The sequence below is a fragment of the Haplochromis burtoni genome, unplaced genomic scaffold, assembly GCF_018398535.1.
Source record: "Haplochromis burtoni strain Fernald_Lab_line unplaced genomic scaffold, NCSU_Asbu1 Contig_2, whole genome shotgun sequence".
NCBI lineage: Eukaryota > Metazoa > Chordata > Actinopteri > Cichliformes > Cichlidae > Haplochromis > Haplochromis burtoni.
The window spans coordinates 2,676,510-2,699,391 of record NW_024582363.1 but is presented as its reverse complement, the minus strand read 5'-3'; the positions used below and the strand labels follow the sequence as shown (position 1 = coordinate 2,699,391).

At 38.6% G+C, this 22,882-nt stretch overlaps 4 protein-coding genes across 5 annotated transcripts in view; all 4 read right to left on the bottom strand.

The window, feature by feature from the left end:
• Positions 1–5,055, bottom strand: part of LOC102310481 (AT-rich interactive domain-containing protein 3B) — a 56,090-nt gene extending 51,035 nt beyond the window's left edge. Inside the window, exons 1-2 of one of the 2 annotated variants that reach the window (XM_014333561.2) lie at positions 4,547–5,055; positions 2,931–3,563 (exon numbers count right to left, since the gene is read on the bottom strand). In XM_014333561.2, coding sequence (XP_014189047.1) covers positions 2,931–3,563; positions 4,547–4,582 — 669 coding nt within the window. In that variant the 5' untranslated portion in view covers positions 4,583–5,055. The other variant, XM_042218151.1, reaches the window with a different exon arrangement.
• A 2,621-nt stretch (positions 5,056–7,676) lies between these two features.
• Positions 7,677–15,975, bottom strand: fam219b (family with sequence similarity 219 member B). Its single transcript, XM_005913030.3, has 7 exons — positions 15,565–15,975; positions 13,545–13,653; positions 12,729–12,822; positions 12,521–12,598; positions 11,504–11,555; positions 10,015–10,165; positions 7,677–9,924 (listed from the first exon to the last, which is right to left on the bottom strand). The coding sequence occupies exons 1-6, from the start codon at positions 15,637–15,639 to the stop codon at positions 10,016–10,018; spliced, it is 558 nt and encodes a 185-aa protein (XP_005913092.1). The 5' UTR covers positions 15,640–15,975; the 3' UTR covers positions 7,677–9,924; position 10,015.
• A 605-nt stretch (positions 15,976–16,580) lies between these two features.
• On the bottom strand, positions 16,581–19,273 carry LOC102311314 (cytochrome c oxidase subunit 5A, mitochondrial). The gene is made up of 5 exons (XM_005913031.3): positions 19,117–19,273; positions 17,420–17,536; positions 17,188–17,309; positions 16,921–17,043; positions 16,581–16,710 (listed from the first exon to the last, which is right to left on the bottom strand). The coding sequence occupies exons 1-4, from the start codon at positions 19,187–19,189 to the stop codon at positions 16,930–16,932; spliced, it is 426 nt and encodes a 141-aa protein (XP_005913093.2). The 5' UTR covers positions 19,190–19,273; the 3' UTR covers positions 16,581–16,710; positions 16,921–16,929.
• Positions 19,274–21,164: 1,891 nt separating this feature from the next.
• The window catches only part of LOC102311629 (synaptosomal-associated protein 25-B), a gene marked incomplete in the record, with an annotated part of 37,810 nt that continues 36,092 nt past the window's right edge, over positions 21,165–22,882 (bottom strand). The window contains 1 exon segment of the mRNA XM_042218157.1: positions 21,165–22,563. Within this exon segment, the coding sequence (XP_042074091.1) occupies positions 22,495–22,563 (69 nt within the window).

Sequence of the window (22,882 nt, the reverse complement as noted above, 5' to 3'; positions counted from 1 at the left end):
CCCCCTCCCCCTACAGCGGTGCAACCTGAAACTGCCTGAAGAGATGAGCCGTCATTAAATACTGCAGAGCTGACATAATGACAGGAAAGATAAAAGGGAGGAAACAAAAAAAAAAAAAAAGGCCAGACCAATTCTCGTCCCATAATGCCTCCCCCAACCCCCTGGCTCAGCCTTCACTCTATAATAAAAGACACCAGGCCACAGATAGGACACTGGTCAGCAACAACTTTGCTGCTATGATCTTCAGCTCTAACAATGCCGAGACAAAGCCTGCTCATCCCTGCAAATAATACTCATCCACTCATTCTGACACCTTGACATCTGGAACTAAAACACATCCCACACAATGCAGGAAAGCCCAATTTTATACATATATTCAGAAACAGAAACTATATAGTCATCATTTGTCACATGTTTGATTTGTCACATGACAATCATACTTTGATATGCCTGTTAGTCACGTCCAGAAATAGTCGTTTAATTTAATTTAATAAAATATATAATCTAATGAACACTTCTAACTGTTCAGATTAATGCAGCACTTGATGCCAGAGGCATATTCTGAAACAAGCTCATACCTGCTTATCTTAGCAGATTAGCTTGCAAATTAAGCAAAGATTCTCCTAGTGACTAATTTGTTAATGAAATGCGAGTAGAAAGTTTTACAAATTGGCAAGTCTAAAATCAAAAACACTAAGAAAACCTTTGAAAATTTGAAAAAACACAATTTTTAAGAATAGACGTTAAAGGTCTTTCGTAGAAATACTCTAGTATTTAAAAGACTTTTGAAGCTGCTAAAACATTTTAAATGCTGCTGACTTAGCCCCATGTGTAACAGCGTAGTTTGCCGAGAGTGGCTAATGCTAGTTTTGCTATACCAGTAGCTTTTTAAAAAAAGAAATTAAAAAAAAAAAACTTCACATGCTTGTCCAGAGTTGATGTTGACAAAGTCTACATATAACGATTAGTTTTCTAAAATAACTGCACGAGAAGTGCAACTGTTTGCGGGGCCGTTCAACTGTGTTATTTTAACTTTGCTTGCTTACAAATTTCCATTGTCGCCTCCAGGGGATGAAATCTCAGACCCAACAGTTAACTGCCTTTGTATATTAATGAAGTAAAAACAGTTTTTACCAACTTTTTAAAAAATTGATCTAGTTGACTAATTGCACACATACCTGGTTTCATTCAGAGTAGAATCAATGAGAGTGTCTGTAAGGGTAAAATTATCCTGATAAGAACAGGAACAGGAATGTGTTTCTGTGTACAGATTCTGTATATGACTATGCAGAATCTATAGGCAATGGGCATAAGAAAAAAAAACAGGCTTTCTGGTTTTCTTTCATAATGAAAGTATCACTGACCAATCACATTTGAGCGAGCATATGGCTCGATGCACACAAGCGGTCCATGGGAAGAGCAAGAGAGGAAGACATTGTCCAATCTGAAAACAATCAGCTATTAGCTTCTTGGAAATGTACCCCTTAGCCCGGATACCAGAACAATGGCCATTAAACCCACAGGCTACCTTCATCTGATGACAGTCAATGGTGTCTCATGCTGGCATGACATGGAAATTAACCCGAAAGAAAATAAGGCTGCTGGTGTTGACACTGCCAATGACATCTACTGCCAAGTTTTGCACATTTCAGCAGCACTTAAAATAATAAATATTGAAGAACATAAGAAAGACAGTTTCATTTATTCTCCATTTAAACACTCCCAGCAGCATCCCTTCAATAAAGTGTGAAGATTCATGTGAAGCCGGTGACTTTAGCAAATGAACAATATAAACAACGTTGTGCCTCCTTCCACAACATGTATATACTGGCTTCTCTCACCATCTCACGCTGTGGCACTTCTACGTGTCACTACCAAATGTACACGCTCTAAAGCTAAATTTGGAAATGTGAACTAGAGAAGCACCATGCAAAGACATTTACCTTTAAATAGACAGTAATAAAATCCCGACACATGATAGTCCAGCACCCTCAGCCCACTGATAGAGCACAGATATATTTGCGACACTGCCAACTACTGCACAGCTAAGGCTTTTTATATCACCCGCAGCCTGCTGCGCTCTCTTTAACCTGCCATGATGCTAAAACATGCAGCTCGGCTTGGTTCCCAGCTGGCATTCCAGAGTTCAGTAAGACTGTGCTGAGGCAATATTTACTATCAAGTGAAAGTAGCCTACACTTGGCACAGAGCCCTGACTCTTGGGGAGGCGAGAGTGGGGTGTGACAGACTGCTTCTGCTGTGTACTACATCCAACCTTTCCACCCACCCGAAATCCTCCAACTGACCCAGCAAACCACCCACAGCCTTACAGCAGCTATGTCTCGCCTGACTCCACTACCTGGATCAGAGCCAAACCAGAGCCCAAGCAAAGCGCCAAGAGGGACACAGAGTGAGAGAGGCATACAAAATGAGAGCGCGTGGGGAGAGAACTAGTGAGCGTGAAAACATTGCGCCTTGGCCTGGCCCTCTGCCAGCAGTCACTTAGTAGTTTTTTTTTGGGTTTTTTTGCCACAAAAGCCAATCGGCGGTCAAACCTCCGCAGAGATTTGAAGGGACTCACAAAGATACTCCTGGAGCGGTTCAAGCCACAGTTAAGATTAAGTTGTCTCTCACGGCAGGGGGCTGGACTTAGAATACAAACAAGACCCTAAATGGAAAACTGACAAGCAGTATAAGGACATACTCATTGGGATCTCAGTAAACTATAGTGACAATTTAAATTATAAAAAAAACAAAACAAAACAAAATTCTGCCTTGATTTGCAATATTTAAGGAAAGATGGACAATTTTAAATTCTGAAGTTTTATACTCACATTTGAATGAGATAACTGTGAAAGGACATAATAGGATCAGATGGATTACAAAGGAAATCCTGTGGAAAGAAGGGCAACAACTGGCAAGATACTAACCTGTCTAAAGTGGTCATCAAAGCCCCAGTCAGCTTGTCCATTAGGAGAAGTAGCAGAGTGTGCCCCTGCAGGAGACAGGCCCTCGTCAGGTTCCTGCTTCACTCTAACAGGTGGGGAAGCAGCCCTCTGGGGAGCCGATGCAGAGTAACTGCCAAATGGACGGGCTGGGATTCGCGAGGCATTCTGCTGTAAAGCAAGGGTTTGCTTGCGGAGGAACTCCAGACCACTGGCGCTTCCCTCATCATCATCGCTGCCCTCATCCCCTTCCATCATCTCATTGTCATCGTCCTCATCTCCAGAATCCCGACCTCTGTCCTCGTCATCCTCTCTGTCTGAGTCTACACTGCTCTGATTGGACACCCGGGGAGGCAATCCACCACCAGCGATGCCTCCAGGCAGGCCTTTCCCCATGAAGCTGGCTCCAGAAGCCCGGGCAGCTGCTAAGATGGCCTGTTGGGCAGCAACCTGCTGAGCGTACATGATGTGGGCTTCTCGTATCTTTCTCTCCTTGCGCTCCATTTCTAATCGTGCCTGCTGCTGGCGCTGGAGCTGCTCCATCACTGCTTCGAGTTTCATTCCTCCTGCGGAGGTGCTTGGAGGAAAGGCCACACCAGGCTCCTGAGACATTCCGGGCTGTGAGAGGAAGAGAGGAGTCATGGATGACTTACTGTATACTGAAACCTAATTACTCCTGAAAGCTACAGTGGAGCCAACGAAGCCCGATTTAAACATTAACTCAAACAAATTTGGATAATTCACCCACATGATTTTCCTCAGATTAAAGAAGTAACACGCTTGTGTACTTTTAAACCTACAATATCCCAACAACAAATTTAAATTATTTTAAGCCAAATAAAGAAATTGAAAAAAATTTACAAAAATCTCGCTGGTAACTGGAGCTCTTAAAACCTGAGCATGAATAAAAGCAGAAAAAAATACTAGACTAGAAAGTAGCCAAATCAAACTTTTACACAAAGGACTAATCTACATAAAGAGTTTGGAAAGTAAACATTACAGTAACCAGCCACAGAAAAATCTCTGTTAAGATTAGAGGAAATAATTAAAATGCAGTAACCCACCCTGAGTTTTGCTAAGCTCTTAAGGAAGTATTGCAAAAATTTGTCAAAACGACAACGCAGTAAGAGGTGTGTATTAGTAAGAAAGTTAAACGGATATTCATGTATCTACAATCATAAAAGTAGTTATCCAGATAAACTAGATTAACTACTAGTTTAACTAAACTAGATAAACAACCATCAAAGTGAAAAAAAGAGAAGAAAAAAAAACTGGCAAAACACATTTTCCGCGTTTATATAGTGAGGTGCCACAACCTCAAACCTGGATACGATTTCAGGATACTCCCAACAAATGCAAAATATGCAACAACGCTTTAGGGAAAAATGAATAAAGTTATTACAGTGTTGTCGAAAAACTATCAAATGAATAAATAAAAGTAACCTACCAAAAGTCAGATTACCCCTAAAAAGTTTTTTTCTTTGAATTTGACAACGTTGAACGAGCCAATACCGTAAAATAAAAAAAAAACAATCGGAGCGTTTTCAGCTCGCTGCCGTTTAGGAAAGTGCAAAAGGGCGAGAAGCAGAACCCCGACTCACCATTTGTGCCTTACTACTGCTTGAATTGTCCACCATCCCTCCTTCCTTCCTTGGCGTTTTCCTCCCTTCTTCTTTTGGCAGTCGTTCAAACACTTGTAAACACACGCACACACACACGCGCGCGCGCGCACGGGGGGGTTGGGGGAGAGAGACTCCGAGCGTACACCGCAGATTCCGACTGATCCGCCGGCAGAAAGCCGCTGAACGCTGTTTTTCTGGGTGACCTCTTCAAATGCGTGTGCGTCTCTTTCTTTCTTTTTTTTTTTGCCCCGTGATTTTCGGGGTTTTCTTCTTTAATAAAAAAGTGCACCGACTGGAAAACGGCCAGATCTCATATCTCGGAAAGCGCTGAGGTAACTCCCAGTCGGTTTTTTTCCTCGCCTTCAATTGACACCCCCAGCATGGCGCACTACAGCGTTAGGCCCGCCCAGCGACAGCAACAAGTATCAGCCCTTTTCAGTTCACCACTTTTATTAAGCTCGTTTACCTGTAATGTGTTAATTCCGATTCTTCGCATAAGATCAACTAAAAACTCGAACCAAATTGGTATATTTTCAGAAGGTATTGAACTGATTTTAAAGTGCCAAATGCAGGCACAATATATGAAAATGTAAGCACAAGTAGATGTGGATGTTGTCAGTTACAAATGGATAGTTTTAAAGCTTGAAATTGATCTTTCTGCACATGGATATTGGTCTCTCAATAGGTAGACGGTTAGTAAGTCGGCCCGTTTAAAGAAAACAACCTGTTCTATTAATTTTTAAAATAAAACACGAACCATTATTAAGCAAGGTTTAAAATAATTCTACAAAAAGTTAATGGGACAGGGCTGTGCTGAGGTTGAAGCGCAGCATAATCATTAAATTGCAGTGTGGCTCCCTGCTACCCCCTTGAGGAAACCACAGACAGTGTATGGTTCATGCTGCTTAGCTCGTAAACTGATCCGAGGCCATTACAGTTAACTAAAACTAAACTAAGAACTAAAACGTGTTGGGGGAAATTTTATAGTAAACTGAAATAAAAAAAAAATAGACTTTATATAAAGTAACCAAAAACTATATATAAACAATATTACTTTTATTCTTTATCATTTTGGTCACAAGGCTTTGGTGCTTAAGTGTTTTGAAACTGAGATATGTAGATGGCTGTTGGTTCGGTGTTTGTGTTGTACATTAATTCCTCTGAACCCTGACGAATACCCACTTCTTTAACTTTCAAAAAACTTTCTTTCCATGGTAGTCCCTTAGACGAAAATGACCTAGGTGATTGAGAACCCACACAGAAGTTCAGTGAATTTCAGTGTGGTACTGTGACAGGATGCCACTTGTGCAGCAAGTCCAGTTGTGAAATTTTCTCACTACTAAATATTTACCCTACTACTACAGTAGCAGGGTCAGCGGACTTTTGCTACAGACCTCTAAACTTCATGTGGCCTTCAGATTAGCTCAAGAACAGTGTGTAGAGAGCTTACGGTAATGAAATAGGTTTTTGTAGCTGAACAACTGCGTTTAAACCTCACACCACCAAAAAATCAGGTGCAGTTATGTAAAGCACGCCACCACCGGACTCTAGAGCAGTCGAAACCTGTTCTCTAGACAGAAAATCATCTGGAAATCCAAAGAATGACTCTGGGTTTGGTGGTTGGCAGGAGAACGGTACTTGTGTGACTTCACTGTGCAAAATGTAAAGTTTGGTGGAGTGGGGATTATTGTATGGTGTTGATTTGAAAGAGTTTGGCTCACCCCCTTAGTTCCAGTGAAATGAACTGTTGATACTATAGCATTCCAAGGCATTTTGGACAATTTCCTTCCTGTTCCAACATGACTACACACCAGTGCACAAAGCAAGGTCCATAAAGACATGGATGAGCGAGTTTGGTGTGGAAGAACTTAACTGGCCGACACAGAGTGCTGATAGAAGTGCCGATAGAACACCTCTGGGATGAATCGGATTGAAGACTACGAGCCGGGCGTTCTTGCCCAACATCAGTGTCTGATCTTACAAATGCGGTTCTGGAAGAATGGACAAAAATTCCCATAAACACACTCCTAAAACTTGTGGAAAGCTTTCTAGAAGAGTTGAAGCTGTTATAGCTGCACAGGGTGGGCTGATAACCATATTAAAGAGTGCTAAACGCTGTGTCTCTGGCCCAACATACATTTCATTATTCTGAAAACAGTGAATTATGTTTGCATCATGCAGTAGAAATTTGTATGTGCTGGATCCCCTTGGGCTTTGTGTCTTTCCTTTGTCTCTTGTGAAGATAGCTGAGGAAAGTAATGAAAACAAAAGTGCTGAATGAAAGTAAAAACGAGTGAAAACTACAACAACTGCAGTAGTCAGCTGTGTCAGTGAAGACACAGATAGGTGCAGTCTGTAATACTGAATATCTCCTGACAGCAGTGGTTCTGAAACTGTGAGGGGTTGGGTGGGTCCCCACTGGTGGGGCACAGACAAGTTGGAGAAAAATATGAAGTGAAACTAATATAAATAAGGATGGGGAGGGCTGTTAGGGGAAAAAAACAAATTAGGCTATTGATGCTGTTGTGCTGATTATTATTAAAGTAACATCTAACGTGGATTTTTTTATTTTAATTACTGATTGATGAAAACTGTGATCAAAATGTGCGCGTCCTCTGAGATGTTCCAGGTGTCACTGACAGTTTCAGGTGTGTTTGCAGTTTTTTTTACCTAAAAGAAATGGCAGCAAAACACAGAAGAACTCTGTGCTATTCTGGTGAATGTTCTGCTATGAAACGTAACATTCATGTAAATGTAAATGTAGCTAAACACTAAAAGAAAGAACAAAATGTATTCTGATAGAGCAACAATGGTTCAGTAGCATAAAATCTTTGAGGGACATGACAAAAGGTTGTTCTACAAATTCCCCAAATCTTATTTTGACTGAGAGTCTGTGGGATGTCCAATCCATAAAGGTCCAGGACTCAAAAAAAATCCAGGATTTAAAGCTGCAAATGTCTACGTGCCTGATATCACAGGAAACCTTGAGAAGTTTTAAAGAGTTCATGAGTTTTAATATCTTGAAAATCCACATAGTAGCAGGCAAGTGGTTACTACCCATTTACCAAAGAACAACTAATAATAGCTAATCAAAAATAAGACACATAAGCATAATCAACTGATTTTTATTTTTTAATGTAAACCAATTAACAATACAATTCAAATAAAAAGATTAGCATTTACCATCATAAAAAAAAACAACCTGTTATTGCATTTTGCACGCAACAACACTATCTCATCACAGGGATGTACACCATACAGATTGTCCCAATAGTTGCATAGTACAGGTGAGTCAAGTGTACTTGCTACTGACCACTGGTGTTAAGTGCAAAATTGTATGTACATAAGAACGTGCAGAGCCAGGGCCGGCGTCAATACACTATAAATTCAGCTGGTCCATTATAAAGCATTTAGTTCACACCTGTATCGAGTAACTCACACTTAAGTGTTATAGTAGAATCAGCTTTTATTCCTTAAACAACCACATTACAACCAAGTAGTGCTGGGAGGAGATGGTGTGCGTGACAAATACTAGTAAGGTAAGATTTTCTAACACCTTACAGTGCAAAGGTGTAAGGGGAAAAAAGGAACTGATTCCAACTTTGTAAAGTACAAACCAAGGTTCCTACTTTGTCATTGCACAAAAATGTCACTTTTCCAGTCCTCAATTTGTTATGTTGATCAAGTGGTATGCTATATCATTTATTCACACCACTGAGAGTTAACATCACAGCAAAGGAAGTAACAGAGTGGCCAGTATCTCAGTAAAAATAGCAGCCACATGTCCTCCCTGCACTTGACTCGTTGTGCAGTTTCCTAATTTCTATTTCGTGAATGTAAGTGGAAAACCAAATCATTTCTATTTATGATCATACACCCACCCATCCATCCATCACTCACGCATGCACACACATACACACAAATAAATCTCCTGAGAAGTGATCACTACCACTTACTCTGACATTTAACATCTTTTCCTTTTACTACGGTTTCAAACAGTTAACAGTAAAATATCACCCAGGCTGTAGCATGTCAGTGAACACATACATTTTTAAAAGTGGAAAAAGAAAAATTGTCTTCCAGTTTAATTTTTTTCAGTACATAAGTGTGTCCATTATGTAGGCATCAGCAACACATAACACAGAAAATGAGGCCAACATATAGTATAAGCTTAATAAAATAACATAAGGCTGGACTAAAAGTTTGATTCTAATGGTGATCTGCTGTCATGTTATCGTGTCACAATAGTTAGTGTCTTCAACAAATAATGACAAATATATATATATATATAAATAAAATAAAGTAACTCTTAGTTGAATCATACCCTGAATGAGGCTCTAAACCAAAATGCTACATATCCATCTTTGAACACAAAAGTTTTTAACATAAATCCATATTTGAATTTTTCTCAACCACACCATGTTACTTAATGCATATCGAATAAAAAAAAACTGAAATGCAAATGTCACATAATGACTTCTATGAAGTCCAAATGTAGTTAAATGTCATGTGTTCTTCTATCAAAGCACTTTATTCCATCTGCTCACAGCTGTGCCTTAAACAGCAGTGTGGCATTTGCCAACTAGAATACTAGTATGCTTCACTTTCTCCTTATCCAATCCTGTCCAATGACCTTTTTTTTGTTTTTTTGTTTTTTAAGGAGATGATGGCTTAGTCCTCCTCGGTTTGTCGCAGTTTTCTCAATTACAACTTGTAAAACGTAGTGACCTTTTATAGTGATTATTTGTGTTATTAATGAGTCCACTTAAAAACTATATTTTTCAGATTGTAAGTAGTTATTTTTGTTGAGACATGACTATTTATGTGGTGGCCATTTCATTTAGGAATAAAACTCAAATGTAATTTTAAAGAAAAAAAAAAGTTAATACTTCAGTGATCTGGGAATGTCATTGATAAAACAAGGTGCAATTACTTCATGTAGCTGTTGGTTGATAACTGGGTAATGCAGATTCACCAAAGAGCTGAAACAGTAAGACTGTATAGCATATCTGTATGCATGTCATGCTTAGAGGGTTGCACAAGTAACTGCCTGATTACAAAAGACAGTAACCAGTTCATCCTTGGGTTAACAAGGGCATCATCCTAAATGTTGAATTAATCTGTTAGGAGCAGTAGTGTAGTTAGCATTTCACACAGTCCTATTTTTTTTTTAAGAAACAAAAGAAAAAAAGAATAAATAAAAAAATAGGTCAAGCTTTGGGGTCACAGTGGATAAGGCTTGTTCTCACGTCCACCTGCATTTTCAAAGGGGGTTGAGCAATCTCAGTGCACGCAGTCCTGCATGAAGAGGTGTTTGGCTTTAGAGCTGGAAGTCCTCTAGCAGTGCAGCAGTGGAGCTGCGTGACAAAGAAGGCGTCAGGCACCAGTCATTAAAGTAAGCTGAAGCAGGAGCCAAGACTTTGTTAGATTTGAGTCACTGCACTGACATCACTGTATGGGGCAGGACGGGCCCTCAGAGCAGCAGCACACAGAGGAGCCCATGGCTTTGGGTGGAATCAGGTCCAGGTCCTCATCGTCAGGGATCTCATCCAGGCGATAGCCATCCTGAAGCAGCTGCTTGCTCAAATCAGGATGGATCTGGAGAGCAAAGACAGAATATAAGTGAGATGTGATGCAACCAGATTAGTGTAACCACTTAAAAATAATGTTACTTAATGAATTTTTACATGGAAAGTCTGCCCCCCTGAAAATTACATATTTAAAGGCAAGTCTATCAAGGGCTTCTGCACTCTGTGAGAGGCTGTGCTCATGAAGTAGAACAGTTCATTTATTAAACAGAAGGCATATGATTTGATTCCCTGGCTCTTGATGAGTACCAGTCCATTTAGCACATAGTTTTGTAAGCCAGCTTGGAAGTGTTGTTATGTTATTTTGTTATGTTACTTTATTATATTCGTTTTGGAATGTAAATCTTTAAAAAAAAAAATCAATGCAGCCTTGATCAAACTTAAAACACTAATGTCAGAAACATTGTGGTGACAATGTGGAAGTCATTCAGCTGTATTGTATCCATTATAGCTGACAACCTCTGAAGTCTTCTTTAGCAAACACTTCTGGGACATGTAAAAGGGTCCAAATTCACGATGGGGGTATCTACTTGCATCCTGCATGCTGGACAGTAAACTTGAAAGTGTCTAAAGCTTTTGTCACCAGAAAACCTTCAAAAAACCCACCAACCTCAAGAGGAAGGAACTGGAAGTGAAACATGCCAAGTTATTTCCAGATTTTATGACTCAGTCTCTGTATGTCTTGTTAGAATAGAACAAGACAGAGTTTGCCACAAAGTACAAACCAAGATAATAATCTTAAATCACGAGACTCAGTGCCTGGGAAAGACAAATAACAGAAGTAAAACTTATCCTTTATTCTCACATTTATTCACAAATGTACTCAGTACATGTCGTTTCTAGCACGCGTACAAATTCAAACAAAAAACAATTTGCTACCAGTTGTGAATGTCTGATGCATTTCTGGTGCAGCTGTAAATGAGCTGCTTGCTGAATGACCTTTGTTGGCATAATAATCATGTGCTTCAGCCAATACCTTTTTGATTAGCCTTATCTCGTGCTTTCTTGCTTTGTGGTAAGTCTCTCTTCTGTATTCATTGAGAGATTTGAAGGCTAATGAAGAAAAAAAAAATCCCAAGGTTGCATGTAATTTGGTGGTGCAAAGGGTAGTGTGTTCAGTGGTCTCCTTTCAGTGGCGTGTGCTGACAAGTCAATCGAATGTGTTTGTGAAAAAAGCACCAAAGCACCAAGGCAGGGAGCTAAAATTAAAACAAAAATCAAAAAGCCAGATTTGATAAGAACATAAACTATAGTTCAGCATGCTGTGGCTAAAAGTCACCCAACCAGTTTGACACAATGCTAACAGATTCAAAGAGAATCTAAAAAATGTCCTGTGGAAATAACTCACCTCAGCTGAAGAGTATCCAGAGGAATACTGCTCAAAATCAATCTCCTCATCACTGTTAAGACATGAAGGACAGATTCTTCATAACTTAGGAGGCACAATTTTAGAAAGCAAATTGAGAACCCAGTGAAGAAAATTAAGGTTAGACTGAATTACAGAAAATGGGCCTGTTTTAATTTAACAGTTAGGAAAATACTTGTACAGACCAAGTTATTAAACGCTATTCATTATAGTAACTTTACTTATATGCATACATGCTGTTGCTTTTGGACTACATTCGTATATTCTGTGTTACAGTTTATATCAAATTCATTATCGATCGCACATCATGGGTGTACTTTATAATCTGGCTTCTTGGCCTTCATTAGCCCAGAAGCACTGGTATACTTTCTATTTACAAAACTATACTGGACAAATACCCACATCTTATTCTATGTAATCGCTTGTCTTTTACAAACAGCTGCTGTGATTTTACCTCTTCTAGATTCCTCCACTTTTAAGGACCCAAACACCAATCATAATGCACTATATGTTAATGTTTTGAGCTTGCTGGAAGAGTTCAAAACTCCTATAAATAAATATCAAACCTAACAGTGCAACTGTAATTTATGAAGTGTTCTGGTTTGTTTAATATTTGAAATGGTGTGCTTTCTCTTTGACGATTTGAAAAAGACATTGCCTTATGATTGCATATAAACGTAAATTTACACATACATAAATAAATTCAGTCATTTTGATGTGTAAAATTCAACTGTCTACTAAAAGCCTTTTGACTTTTTTTTAACAGGTTTACATTTTAGATTGTAGATTGTAGAGTATAGGTTTACAGACACTAACCTGAATTGGCAAGATATGACATATGGTGGTCATTTAACGTCTAAATGAGTTTAACATCTTGATTCATCTTACATTCTTTGGACAGAGTTAAGTAGGTAAGGATTTGAATGATAACACCAGACCGTTAGTCCTTAGTGTACTACTGTTTTAACCTAATAACATGAATACCAGGTTTGACCATACCTGTCTGAGTCAATTGCAACCAAAGTATCCTCAGCGTGCTGACTCAAAGCAGCATAGCCCTTGTTATATTTCACCATCCTAAAAAAACAAAACAAAAAAACAAACCCAAAAGACAACCAGAAACAACATTAAAATAATAAATCACAGTTCATCTTCATTATGCTGACATCACAAAAAGCTGCTTCCTCTGATATTCTTTTCTTCTGACCTCTTGGCTCCCTGTCTGGGCTGGTGCGTCACTGGAGGCCCCGGTGAGAGAGCTTTCTTCTTCAGCGCTTTCCTCGCCATCTCCCTGTGTTTCTCTTGAGATAACAAAAGACATTTTTGTTAGGGCAGAACTGACCATAGAGGGAGTGGAGAATGAAAGTAAACACTGACAGTTTACACAGGCAGAAAAATTTAACCTATATAACCTATAACCCATTTTCATAACACCTACGAATTTCATAGTGAGTCAGACTAAAAACACTCCTATACACTTTTAAAAATAAATTGAGATGTATGAACCATTGACTAGAAAAGTTTTGTATCCAATGAAATGTCTAACATCTATTTAGTTAATAAGTAACATGACTTTGGATATAAAGAACATCCCAGGGAGAGGCAGACTGGCAGTGGTTTACCACTCTGTGAAAAACATAAGATGAGAGTCTTATTGTACATTGTACGGGGTATCATTACAAGATTTAGAAAATCCAAAAGAAACTCTGTGCAAGGGACAGGGCCCCAAAAAAAGACAAGGCTAAGATCTTAAGGCCCCTAGGCAGGACTGCATTAAAACAAACAAAAAAAAAAAAAAAGAAGAAGAGGAAGATATTTTGTGGCCAAGTTAAGCTGAGAGTGCCCAACAGTGTCATATGACTCAGGATTTGTTTTCCTGCTAGGTGCACATTCAACACAATTCATGCACATCAGCATAAATCACCTCATAAAAACAACAATCACAGGAGGACTGGTGACCTACAGACAGAGATAAAATTGACGTGTTTATGCCACCAACTGTTTGAGGTGAGGAAATACTTACGTAGTTTGAGATGGATGGCTGGCGCTCTGGACATGATGTAAGGTCCTCTTTTTTCCACAGGCCTGATGCCGCCATCTATGCTCTTAGGTCTTGTGCCACTACTTGGCCCCTTAAGTTTCAAAAATTGAAAGCACAATCAGTATCTTACTTAATAAATTACTCAATCATCAGCTTCACTGTCAAAATACAATGTACTGTACAATGAAATGAAGTGACTGTCCTTTATATGGTGAAAATCACTGAAAAGATAAAATGGTTTACATGTTACAATAACAGGGTGGAACAAAAGGACAGAACAAGATATACAGCACCGTGTAAAGTCTTGAAACACCACTCATTTTTTTTAAAGTATTTTGATTCCAAGAAGCTGTCTTCTAATCTTTTCACATGTCTTGAGCAACAGTTCTCTCAGCTTTTGAAGGTCTTTCAAAGTTTTTCAAAACCACTTCACACAGACTTATGAAACATTCAACCATGAAAAACACTTAACTTAAGGTATAAAATAGTGTTGCATCTACACATAAGAAAAACCAATTTCTTATCAGTAGCCTGTTACAAAAAACACATTTGTTCAAAAACTCCACTGACTTCACCAACAAGGTCCGCAAACTTGCACTCATTCCAGATTAAACCATAGGGTCCTTTTATGTTGTCTACCTTTTCGTTTGTATACCTGCCTACAACCGAGGCATTGGAGACAGTCATTAAATGAGTATAGTAAGAGCAAAGAAAGTTCCTTACACAACAGAACCAGCTTTACAATCAGATTTGCACTGCAGTACACTTTTGCCTTACCACCACATGTATCAAAAACAATTAGAATTGCTACAGACATAAGCACGGATGTACCATGGGCTCCCCCTATAACCCATTGTACATAACCTTTACACAGAGGAAGTGGAAATTAAAGCTTTGGGCTCCTTCAAAGGGATAACACCTAGCCACTGGTACTGATACATGGATGACAACTGGGTCAAAAAACAAGTAGAAGCCTATACCAAACAAATCAACAGTGGATAAAAACAAGGTTCACCAGGGAGGATACGAAGGATAATAGGTTATTGTCCCTTGTCTGTGATGTGATCATTGAGGAGGATAGAAGCCTAAACCTTTAAGTTTACTGGAAACACACACTTTCCACCAGCCACTGAAACACAAACTTGGGATAGCCAGCACTCTATAGCACCGACAGAAAGAAAAGTAATATAGGTGTGTAAAGAAAGCTCTTAAAACATGCGGTTATCCCAGTTGGACTTTTGTCAAATCAGCAAAGATGCATATGAATGAATGCCAGTCACCAACCAGGAAGAAAGAATCAAAACTGTAACAGCACTGCTGTATTTTATGTAGCAGGTTTGTCACAGAAACTCAGGAGGATTTTCTCCCAACATGGCTTCCCAGTGTATTTCAGACCAAGCAACAGCCTTATTTTCATGCACACTTGCACAAGTTTAAAAAAAAAATCACTGCAACTATTTCCCATTTTTGCAGAACAATATACAGAAATGAGAACCTACCCAAGACAAATGCACAGTACTGTACACCAGTCAAATATTATTGTAATTAATCATCTTTTTAGAAAAATATCCTAGTGCTATTATTTACAAAATAATGCAATGACAATAAAGAGTTATCTTATCTTAAAACAGAAATAGAAACTGAATTAATTAGTTACCGGTAATATGTTTAATATTGCAACGAATCTCGTTTGGATTCATTTTTGATTTAGCTCCAGCTCCTCCCCAGGGCTGTCTATTACATTGCAGCAGCCAAAGAATAGAAGAGAAATTAAAATCTATAGTTTTAGTCCTTTCGATTTGCAAAAACAGCTATACTTCTGATAATTTTTCATTTCACTCACTCTCCATTAATTTCTCCCACACTTATTAAGGTCTATCAACGAAGTCTTGTTCATCCTTATAATGATTTTGAAATGATTTCCCAATTAGCGAAATGTCAAAAATCAAAAGCTAAGCTAGTTAGCTATCCTCCCCCGTTAGCTAGGTTTAGCTGACATTACCGACAAACCCTGCGAATCCTGCTGTGCCTCCAGCAGGGAGTCCTTCTCCGGCTCCTCCAAAATGTCGTTCATCATCTTGGCTTTAGTTGTCACAGTTTACGCCGCAACACACCCATGTTGACAGCTGCCCCATTGGGAAGGGACTTTTAGTCCATAAGCAAACAGGAACTTCTGTTAGCTAGCTGTGCTCTCGCGGGACAGGTTTCATACTACTTCCGGGATTCAGAAACTTCAAAATAAAACCAGGATGATTTCTAGCCTCTCATCGCCACCTGATGGGCAAAAATAAGAGCCCAGAGAGAGGTCTAAAACGGTTGTGACCAAGTGAAAAATAAAAAGTCTACATTTGTATTACATATACACCTAAATACCTGGATAGAAATATTTTATTATTAAAAATAACTTTTGAGTTTTAACATAGCATATCTAAACTAGGTTTCTTTAGAAAGCAAGAGGAGCAAAAGGAAACACTTAAAATTCTTTAACTTGGGAATTACTTTAAAAATTACATTTTCATTAGGGTTTCATCTGTGTATATAATATATAAAAATATGAGAATGAGAAACAGTTCAAAATACAAATTAATTGCTCTCTTTGAGATGTAATTACTAGCCCAGCTCTGCATAGTCTACAGTCAGGATCTGCAGCCATCAGGGAGTCTTCTGATTCACTAAAATGGATTTTGCTCACACACTTCTTTTGCTCCTTTGATCGTCTTCAGCCTCCTGTTTGCTTGCGACCCTGGAGGTTTTGGAGTGGGGTTTTTTTTTGTTGTTGTTGTTGTTTTTTTTAATTTATAGGCAATAAACATGGGTACTCTAAGGACTGACTAAAATCTAAAACACTGGTTCATCGAATTCATCATGACCATCCGTTTAAAAAAAAAAAAATGCTACAGTTCCTATCCTTTTAAATAGAGTTCAGCTGGTTATTATCTATTCTTCACATCAGATATTTATGAAGGTGTAATTAAGTACATCAAAGGATGTATTAGTCATAGACAAAGAACAAGCACACATCATCAATTTCTAGTTTATTTATAAGGTCCATTATTTTGTACACCACAGGACAGCTAGGATTTAAACAATATAGGCAATTCAGCATGGAGAGAATCGGGAAAGCTCATCTCTTTATACATCTAATAACCTGAGGAAAGAGAAACAAAACAAGTTTGCAATCGAAAGTACGTAACGGGCCACATAATCTGCAATAATATTGTGCAATAAAGTAGAACAGCATGCAAATGCACAGTTCGAGGTAGCACTGGGCAGCATCAGTTACTAATGCCTGAAGCAATTCTTTTTAAAATCCACACTGCCCATCCAGGTAGCATGCTGCAGTATGGTGCAGTCTCACCTTGATAATCTACAACTTGTCAATTCCCAGCTCTTCTGGTGTTGAAATGCCGAGTTCTGTGAGGGTGGGCTTTAGCTCTTGGATCAGGTAGGGATAGATGTCTTTATGGGGGCCTGCTTTGTCCTAAGATAAAGATAAAAATGTGATCAGCTGTAAGGCACAAAAAAATCCTAACAAGGCGTACATCCAATTGTAATCTCAAAGACTACGATTTATGTGACTTCATTTCCTCTAATGGCATATTTTATTGAAGTGAGTCTTACACACCTTGACAGCTTCAAGGATGCGGATGGCACTGGCCAGGTCGTTCAGCCTCCGACAAGCTCTTAATGCTGAATCCAAGATCTTGGGTTCAGGTACCAAATCATATCCAATTAGGGTGTTCATTCCTGTGTGTGTGTTTAGTTTACAGAAGTAGCAACGTCATTTTAAAGTTATGATTTTTAGAGTAACCCTCATTTGAACTATAACAATACAAAAATAATCCACTCAAAGTCACCTTTCCTGAGTTCCCAAGCATCTAAGTCAGGCTTGCTGAAGTAAGTGACCCAACGGGAATCAAACTCCTCATCTGTCTCCACCTTTCCATGGGAGTAGCACCTGGAGGCCAAGGGAGCTTGAAAAAAGGATTCAATAAATAAGTTTCAAGGACATACTTGTATTACATACATACATAAATAATACAGTTTAAAACTGAACTAATTTGGACTTAAAAAAAACATACATTTATTTTTTTTGTTACCCGAGACAAAGAAAGTTCTAAAACACTGTATTATACTTAAAGTAAATAAAACATTCCAGGTCCTTAATCAAACATACACACAGTGACATTTTAAACTTTTGGAATACACTGTAAAATTACCTAATGTAATGATCTACCACAAGTTAAAAACAATGTCTGCATCTACAAATGAACAGGAAGTGCATCTTGGTGCTGAACCATAGTAATAAACATTTACCTTTTTAAATAGATATCAAAAGCATTTTTAACAAACAATATATTTTAAAACAATATGTTCATTTTGCTGTTAAACTGATTTTTTCCCCACAGTACTCAAAGCCCCACTGCTCTTCGCATGGCCTTATCATTAACAGTGCTGCTTCTTATCACTTTTCACTCTGGCTGAATGCAACCTCAGAGGCTTTTGAACAAGGGCACATTGTCAAAAACCTTCCAATTCCTTTTCATTTATACTCTGGTATGAAATTGCATTTTATACACAGAAACAGAACTCAAAGTACTGTACCAAAGTTATAAATTCCAGCGGCATTACAGAAAGAGTGAAAACACGCACAACAGTAGTCGTTACACATTTTGAGGGAGTAAAGTAAAATAGGGTCATGCAATTTATTGCTACATCGCCTTGATCACAGTAGCTGGTGTTTGCGTGTACATTTGAAGACGTAAACGAGTTTGGTTTCAGTTTCTTTATTTCCAGTGTAGGAAGCCAGCAAACTAAGAATTTGTCGTAGAGAAGAGGTCACTGAACAAACTGTTATGCATTATGGATAATCCAGATGACCCTCTGCACCGCTTACTGGACAGGCAGCAGAGCACCTTCTTAAACTAACTGAAGGACAGATAGTGAAAACCACTTCTACCAAATACTGTAATGCCTCCATTTATTTAGTCCAACAATCCTGAATAATGATTAACTTTTTACATAGCACTCATTAATGTTCTAAACCCGTCTGCCATATACCGTCAACTAACATTAGATGACCTGCACAGGTGAGCTCAGGTCGGTTATTTCAGGAGAACACCAGCATTAAAAAGGCCAAAAATACATACTCATGGTGTAAATCTTAGATCAAACTCTGTAGCATTGTGATTTGCATTCAATTTTGACCATAGTCCAACGTGTTGATATGAGCTGCGTGCAAACTGCGGACGCTGACTCTCTCAAACAAACCGAGGAGGGTCATCGCAAGGTCGTGACTTTTACGCTTTAATTCACTTCGCGCCTCAATATTTAAATCACACAACGAAAGGTGAAAACACCAGACTATTTTAATTTCAGACCCTTAAACACAGCAGGTCACAACTTTAATTCAATGTCACCCCATATTAGCTTCTAGCTACATACAAGCACACAGGGTTAGCTAAGCTAGCTGGGTAGCTATACGAGCCCATTTTACTTAATTTATCACACAGTTTGTTTAATTTCAAGTAAGGTGCAAAGCAGACGGTCCTACCTGAGTAGCAGGGTCGTGACCGAGTCAGACTCCGCGCTCCTGAAGCTGACAGTCGGAAAACGGCACGGAACATGTTACCGCACTGGATACTAACCGTCCTGTACGTGCTAGAAAGGGGTACTCTGGACCTACGGAAGGACACGACGAGGGCGCCATGGTCACGTGACTGAACGAAGCCAGCCGAATGCCTCCTCCAGGCCATTGACGTGAGCGATTTGTTTTTTGTTGTTTTTTTGTTTTTTGTTGTTGTTGTTTTTTTGTTTGGGTTTTTTTTTGCTACTATAAAGTAATATATAAATATATTGATTTAACAATAACATTTCTAAAAAGAATTTTTTTCTTCTTGCTCATTTATATTTTTTTCATTTTAGTTTCCATTTTATTTTTAGTTTCGTTTTCCAATTATGGAAAATTAGTATTATGCCCAATATAGTCATATATGCATAAATAAAAGTTATTACAGTTTTATATTTTCGAATTTTGCGTTGAATTTTTGCTTTCACTTATCTTCTTTTGGCTGCTTCCTTTAGGGGTCGCCATAGCTGAGTATCGATGCTCACAATATCCCGATCATCCTCCTCTGTCAGCCCAATCCTCTGCATGTACTCCTTCACTAAATACACGAATCTTCTCCGTGGTCTTTCTCCTTTCCTCCTGTCTGGCAGTTCCATCTTCGAAATCATTTGTCCGTCCCATAATTACATCAGTTAAGCAGAAGTTTGGCTAGCAAACTAGTTTGGCTTCATAAGCTAAATTAGTTTAATAGTTTTATATATTAGACTAGTAAACTAATTTAATAGTGTAGTAGACTAGTAAATTACTAAACTAAAATTCATATTTCAAGTTGGTACAGTGTAACACCACTGGTAATGGCCTATAACACCAGCAGAGGGAGCTGTTGGTTTTAAAATATATTCTTTAGCCCTCTGGTTGTAAGAGCACGAGTAATTTTCTAGTATGGCTGCAGGTGCAGCCCAAGTCAAAGAAGTGGAAGATGTCAATGCAAAACACAAATGATCAAATACTTTAGAGTTTTTAAATACTGATTTATGTGGGGGTTGTCTGTAGTCACATGACAGGCCTTTGCTGTGGATGTAACTAAGGTACAGTGGATTACTCTGTCATGTGTTGATTCAAGTTTGTGTGTGTGTGTGTGTGTGTGTGTGTGTGTGTGTGTGTGTGTGTGTGTGTGTGTGTGTGTGTGTGTTCTTAGTGACGCGGTGAACTGTAATCCCCCCTAAGCCCAGAGCACCACAGTAGATGTCCATTAGTGTAATGTGTTGCTGCACATCTTTCCTTCTCTGTCTCTGCCTGTCTCTTTCTATCTTTCTCTATCCAAGTCAGGCTTTTATTTTCTTCTTTTCTCTGTAAATATCCATGTTGACGTTGTATCTTTAGGCATTTAGCCTCAATTTCAGAATTCCTTTAAACATGTAATTAGATAAGCTCCCTGACCTCTGACCTCACCATGGAACAGCAGCAGAAAAAAAAAACATTTTCTTAAATTGGATTTACACAGAACATTCATGTTCCCATATGAGTTTGAAATGATATTAGACTCTTATAAGAGTCTTTACAATTTAAGTTACTGTTCTTATGTAAAGTCATCTGGAATAAGAATAGAAATTCAAAAATTCACCATAAAGTGAAAAATGAGATGATACAGATATCATGAAACCTCAAAATGTTTCCAAGAAGCCAAAACTTCTGAGTTCATTTATTCTCTTAAGCCTATGTCTTGAGCCTACCCCAGCTCATAGGGCAAGGGATGGAGTACACTGTTCAACTATTCCAGATAAAATCCATACATGTCAATTACACTGTGGCTCTGATTCCTTGCATAACAATTATTGTACTTTATTCTGAAGAAAGACATAAAAAATACAGAATCTGAAAATGCTACTACAATTGTTAACCAACTCACACACTCAGATTAGGTGTTAACTTGTGTGTAGTGTAACACTGCAGACATTTAACGCCATTACTCAAACTGTTTTCTCACCACCTCCACTCTGTTCCAAAAAAAGGAAGAAAACTCAGTATGATTCTACAGTTATGATAGTTTTATTGGCATTTTCCAAGGTTTTATTTTACAGTGATGGTCACAGTTTGGAAAGGTAAGAGACATGAAACAAAGAGTGGCACCATTGCAGATAAATACGGGTCCCTCCTCTGTGTGGCCTACATAGTAGCATGCGGTTTCCATGTTAGGGTATATTTGCTTGTTTAACTGAATTAATTTGTGTTTTCTAGCAGCAGATGGACATGCATAATACGTTTAATGCACTACTTTATATTGCTAGGGTTGGATCATGAATAAATTGTAGCATGGTACGTGAATAAGTTGTTGGATTGATTGCTTGACCTCTGACCTCCATCAAAGCCTCACATCCTTGTACATTCACTGTGATTAATGCTAATATTTGTCTGATTATCAATGATGCTATTCAGACCATAAGAAACTGCAGTTGTTCACCTACACACCAAGCCTTATAAGCGGTGGCTTTTATAGATTTCAATGCATTAAACAAACATTTTGCTTTTGTTTTTAAATGGTCAGATTTTGCTCCCTGAGGAAAAATACTTGTTCTATACAGTTTAAGTCTGAAATGGCATTATATTCTTTTAAGACTGCTCTGTTAATTGAGTTGATAAAATACCAGTGTATAGTCTTGACCAGAAAGCCACATCTTCATCCAAATGGCCCAGACACTTGGTCAACTATGGCCATTAAATGTATTTAAACAGTAGCCTTAATAATAAACAGTAAAGGCTGCATGTTCATTTGGTAACTTCAAATCACTGTGGCCTTATTGGTACTGTAGCATCACAACATCTTAACTGTTGAATACACTGTGTGACAACACCAGAATACTGATATGAGTGAAGGACATTTTGAAACGGGGGGTACATACAACTTATCTTACACATATACTTTTTTTAAAAAAAAAAGAAAGAATGATGAAGAAAACAGGACATGTGATCTAAATCACTGAAACCATTAAAGAAACACTATGTACAGCATGGAAAGAGTTTGACTGGTGGTTGTGTAACTATTTTTTTTAAACAAAATTAGATGAGCAACATCACAGAACAACACTGACAACAAGGACTGGAAGTGATGCAGGAGTTGGATGGGCGAGCAGAGCAACGTGTGATATGTGCATGTGTGCAAAACTCTATCAGTATCACAATAAAAGCATAATTTTGCAGTGCCTGCTACTAAGCAAAGGAAGAGGGCGCCAGGAGTCGATGTTAAGGGCAGGGATAGGTTTGGTTGAGGGTTTCTTTTTTTGTTTGTTTTTGTTTGTTTTTTTGGGGGGGCGGGGGGTTAGGGTGACAAGGATTAAATAGGGTGAAAGCACTTTTCGCTGTAGTTTAGCCACTGCCCAACATCTTTGTGGCACGCTGGTTGGCCTCATCAATCCTGGTCTTGTTGGAATCAGCCTGAAAGAAAGAAGCACCAACTGTTATAGAGCTCAGGTAGGAAAATTTGGTCAAACCAGTGCTAAAGATTGGAGAGGGACAAATTAAATGAAGATACTGAATGGATGGATAAAGTATGCAATGGCACGTGAATCAGGAATTCCCCATTAGTGTGTGAAATCGGGGCTAAATCTGATCAAAGTCAGCACAACTGGTTTATATCTGCTGTTATATACCCTGATGCCAAGCCTGTAATCCATTAGCCAACTTCTGTTTTTTCTATACAGTTATATTTTGCACATATTCTTGTGTTTTATTTGCATTACATAAAATTCCAGCA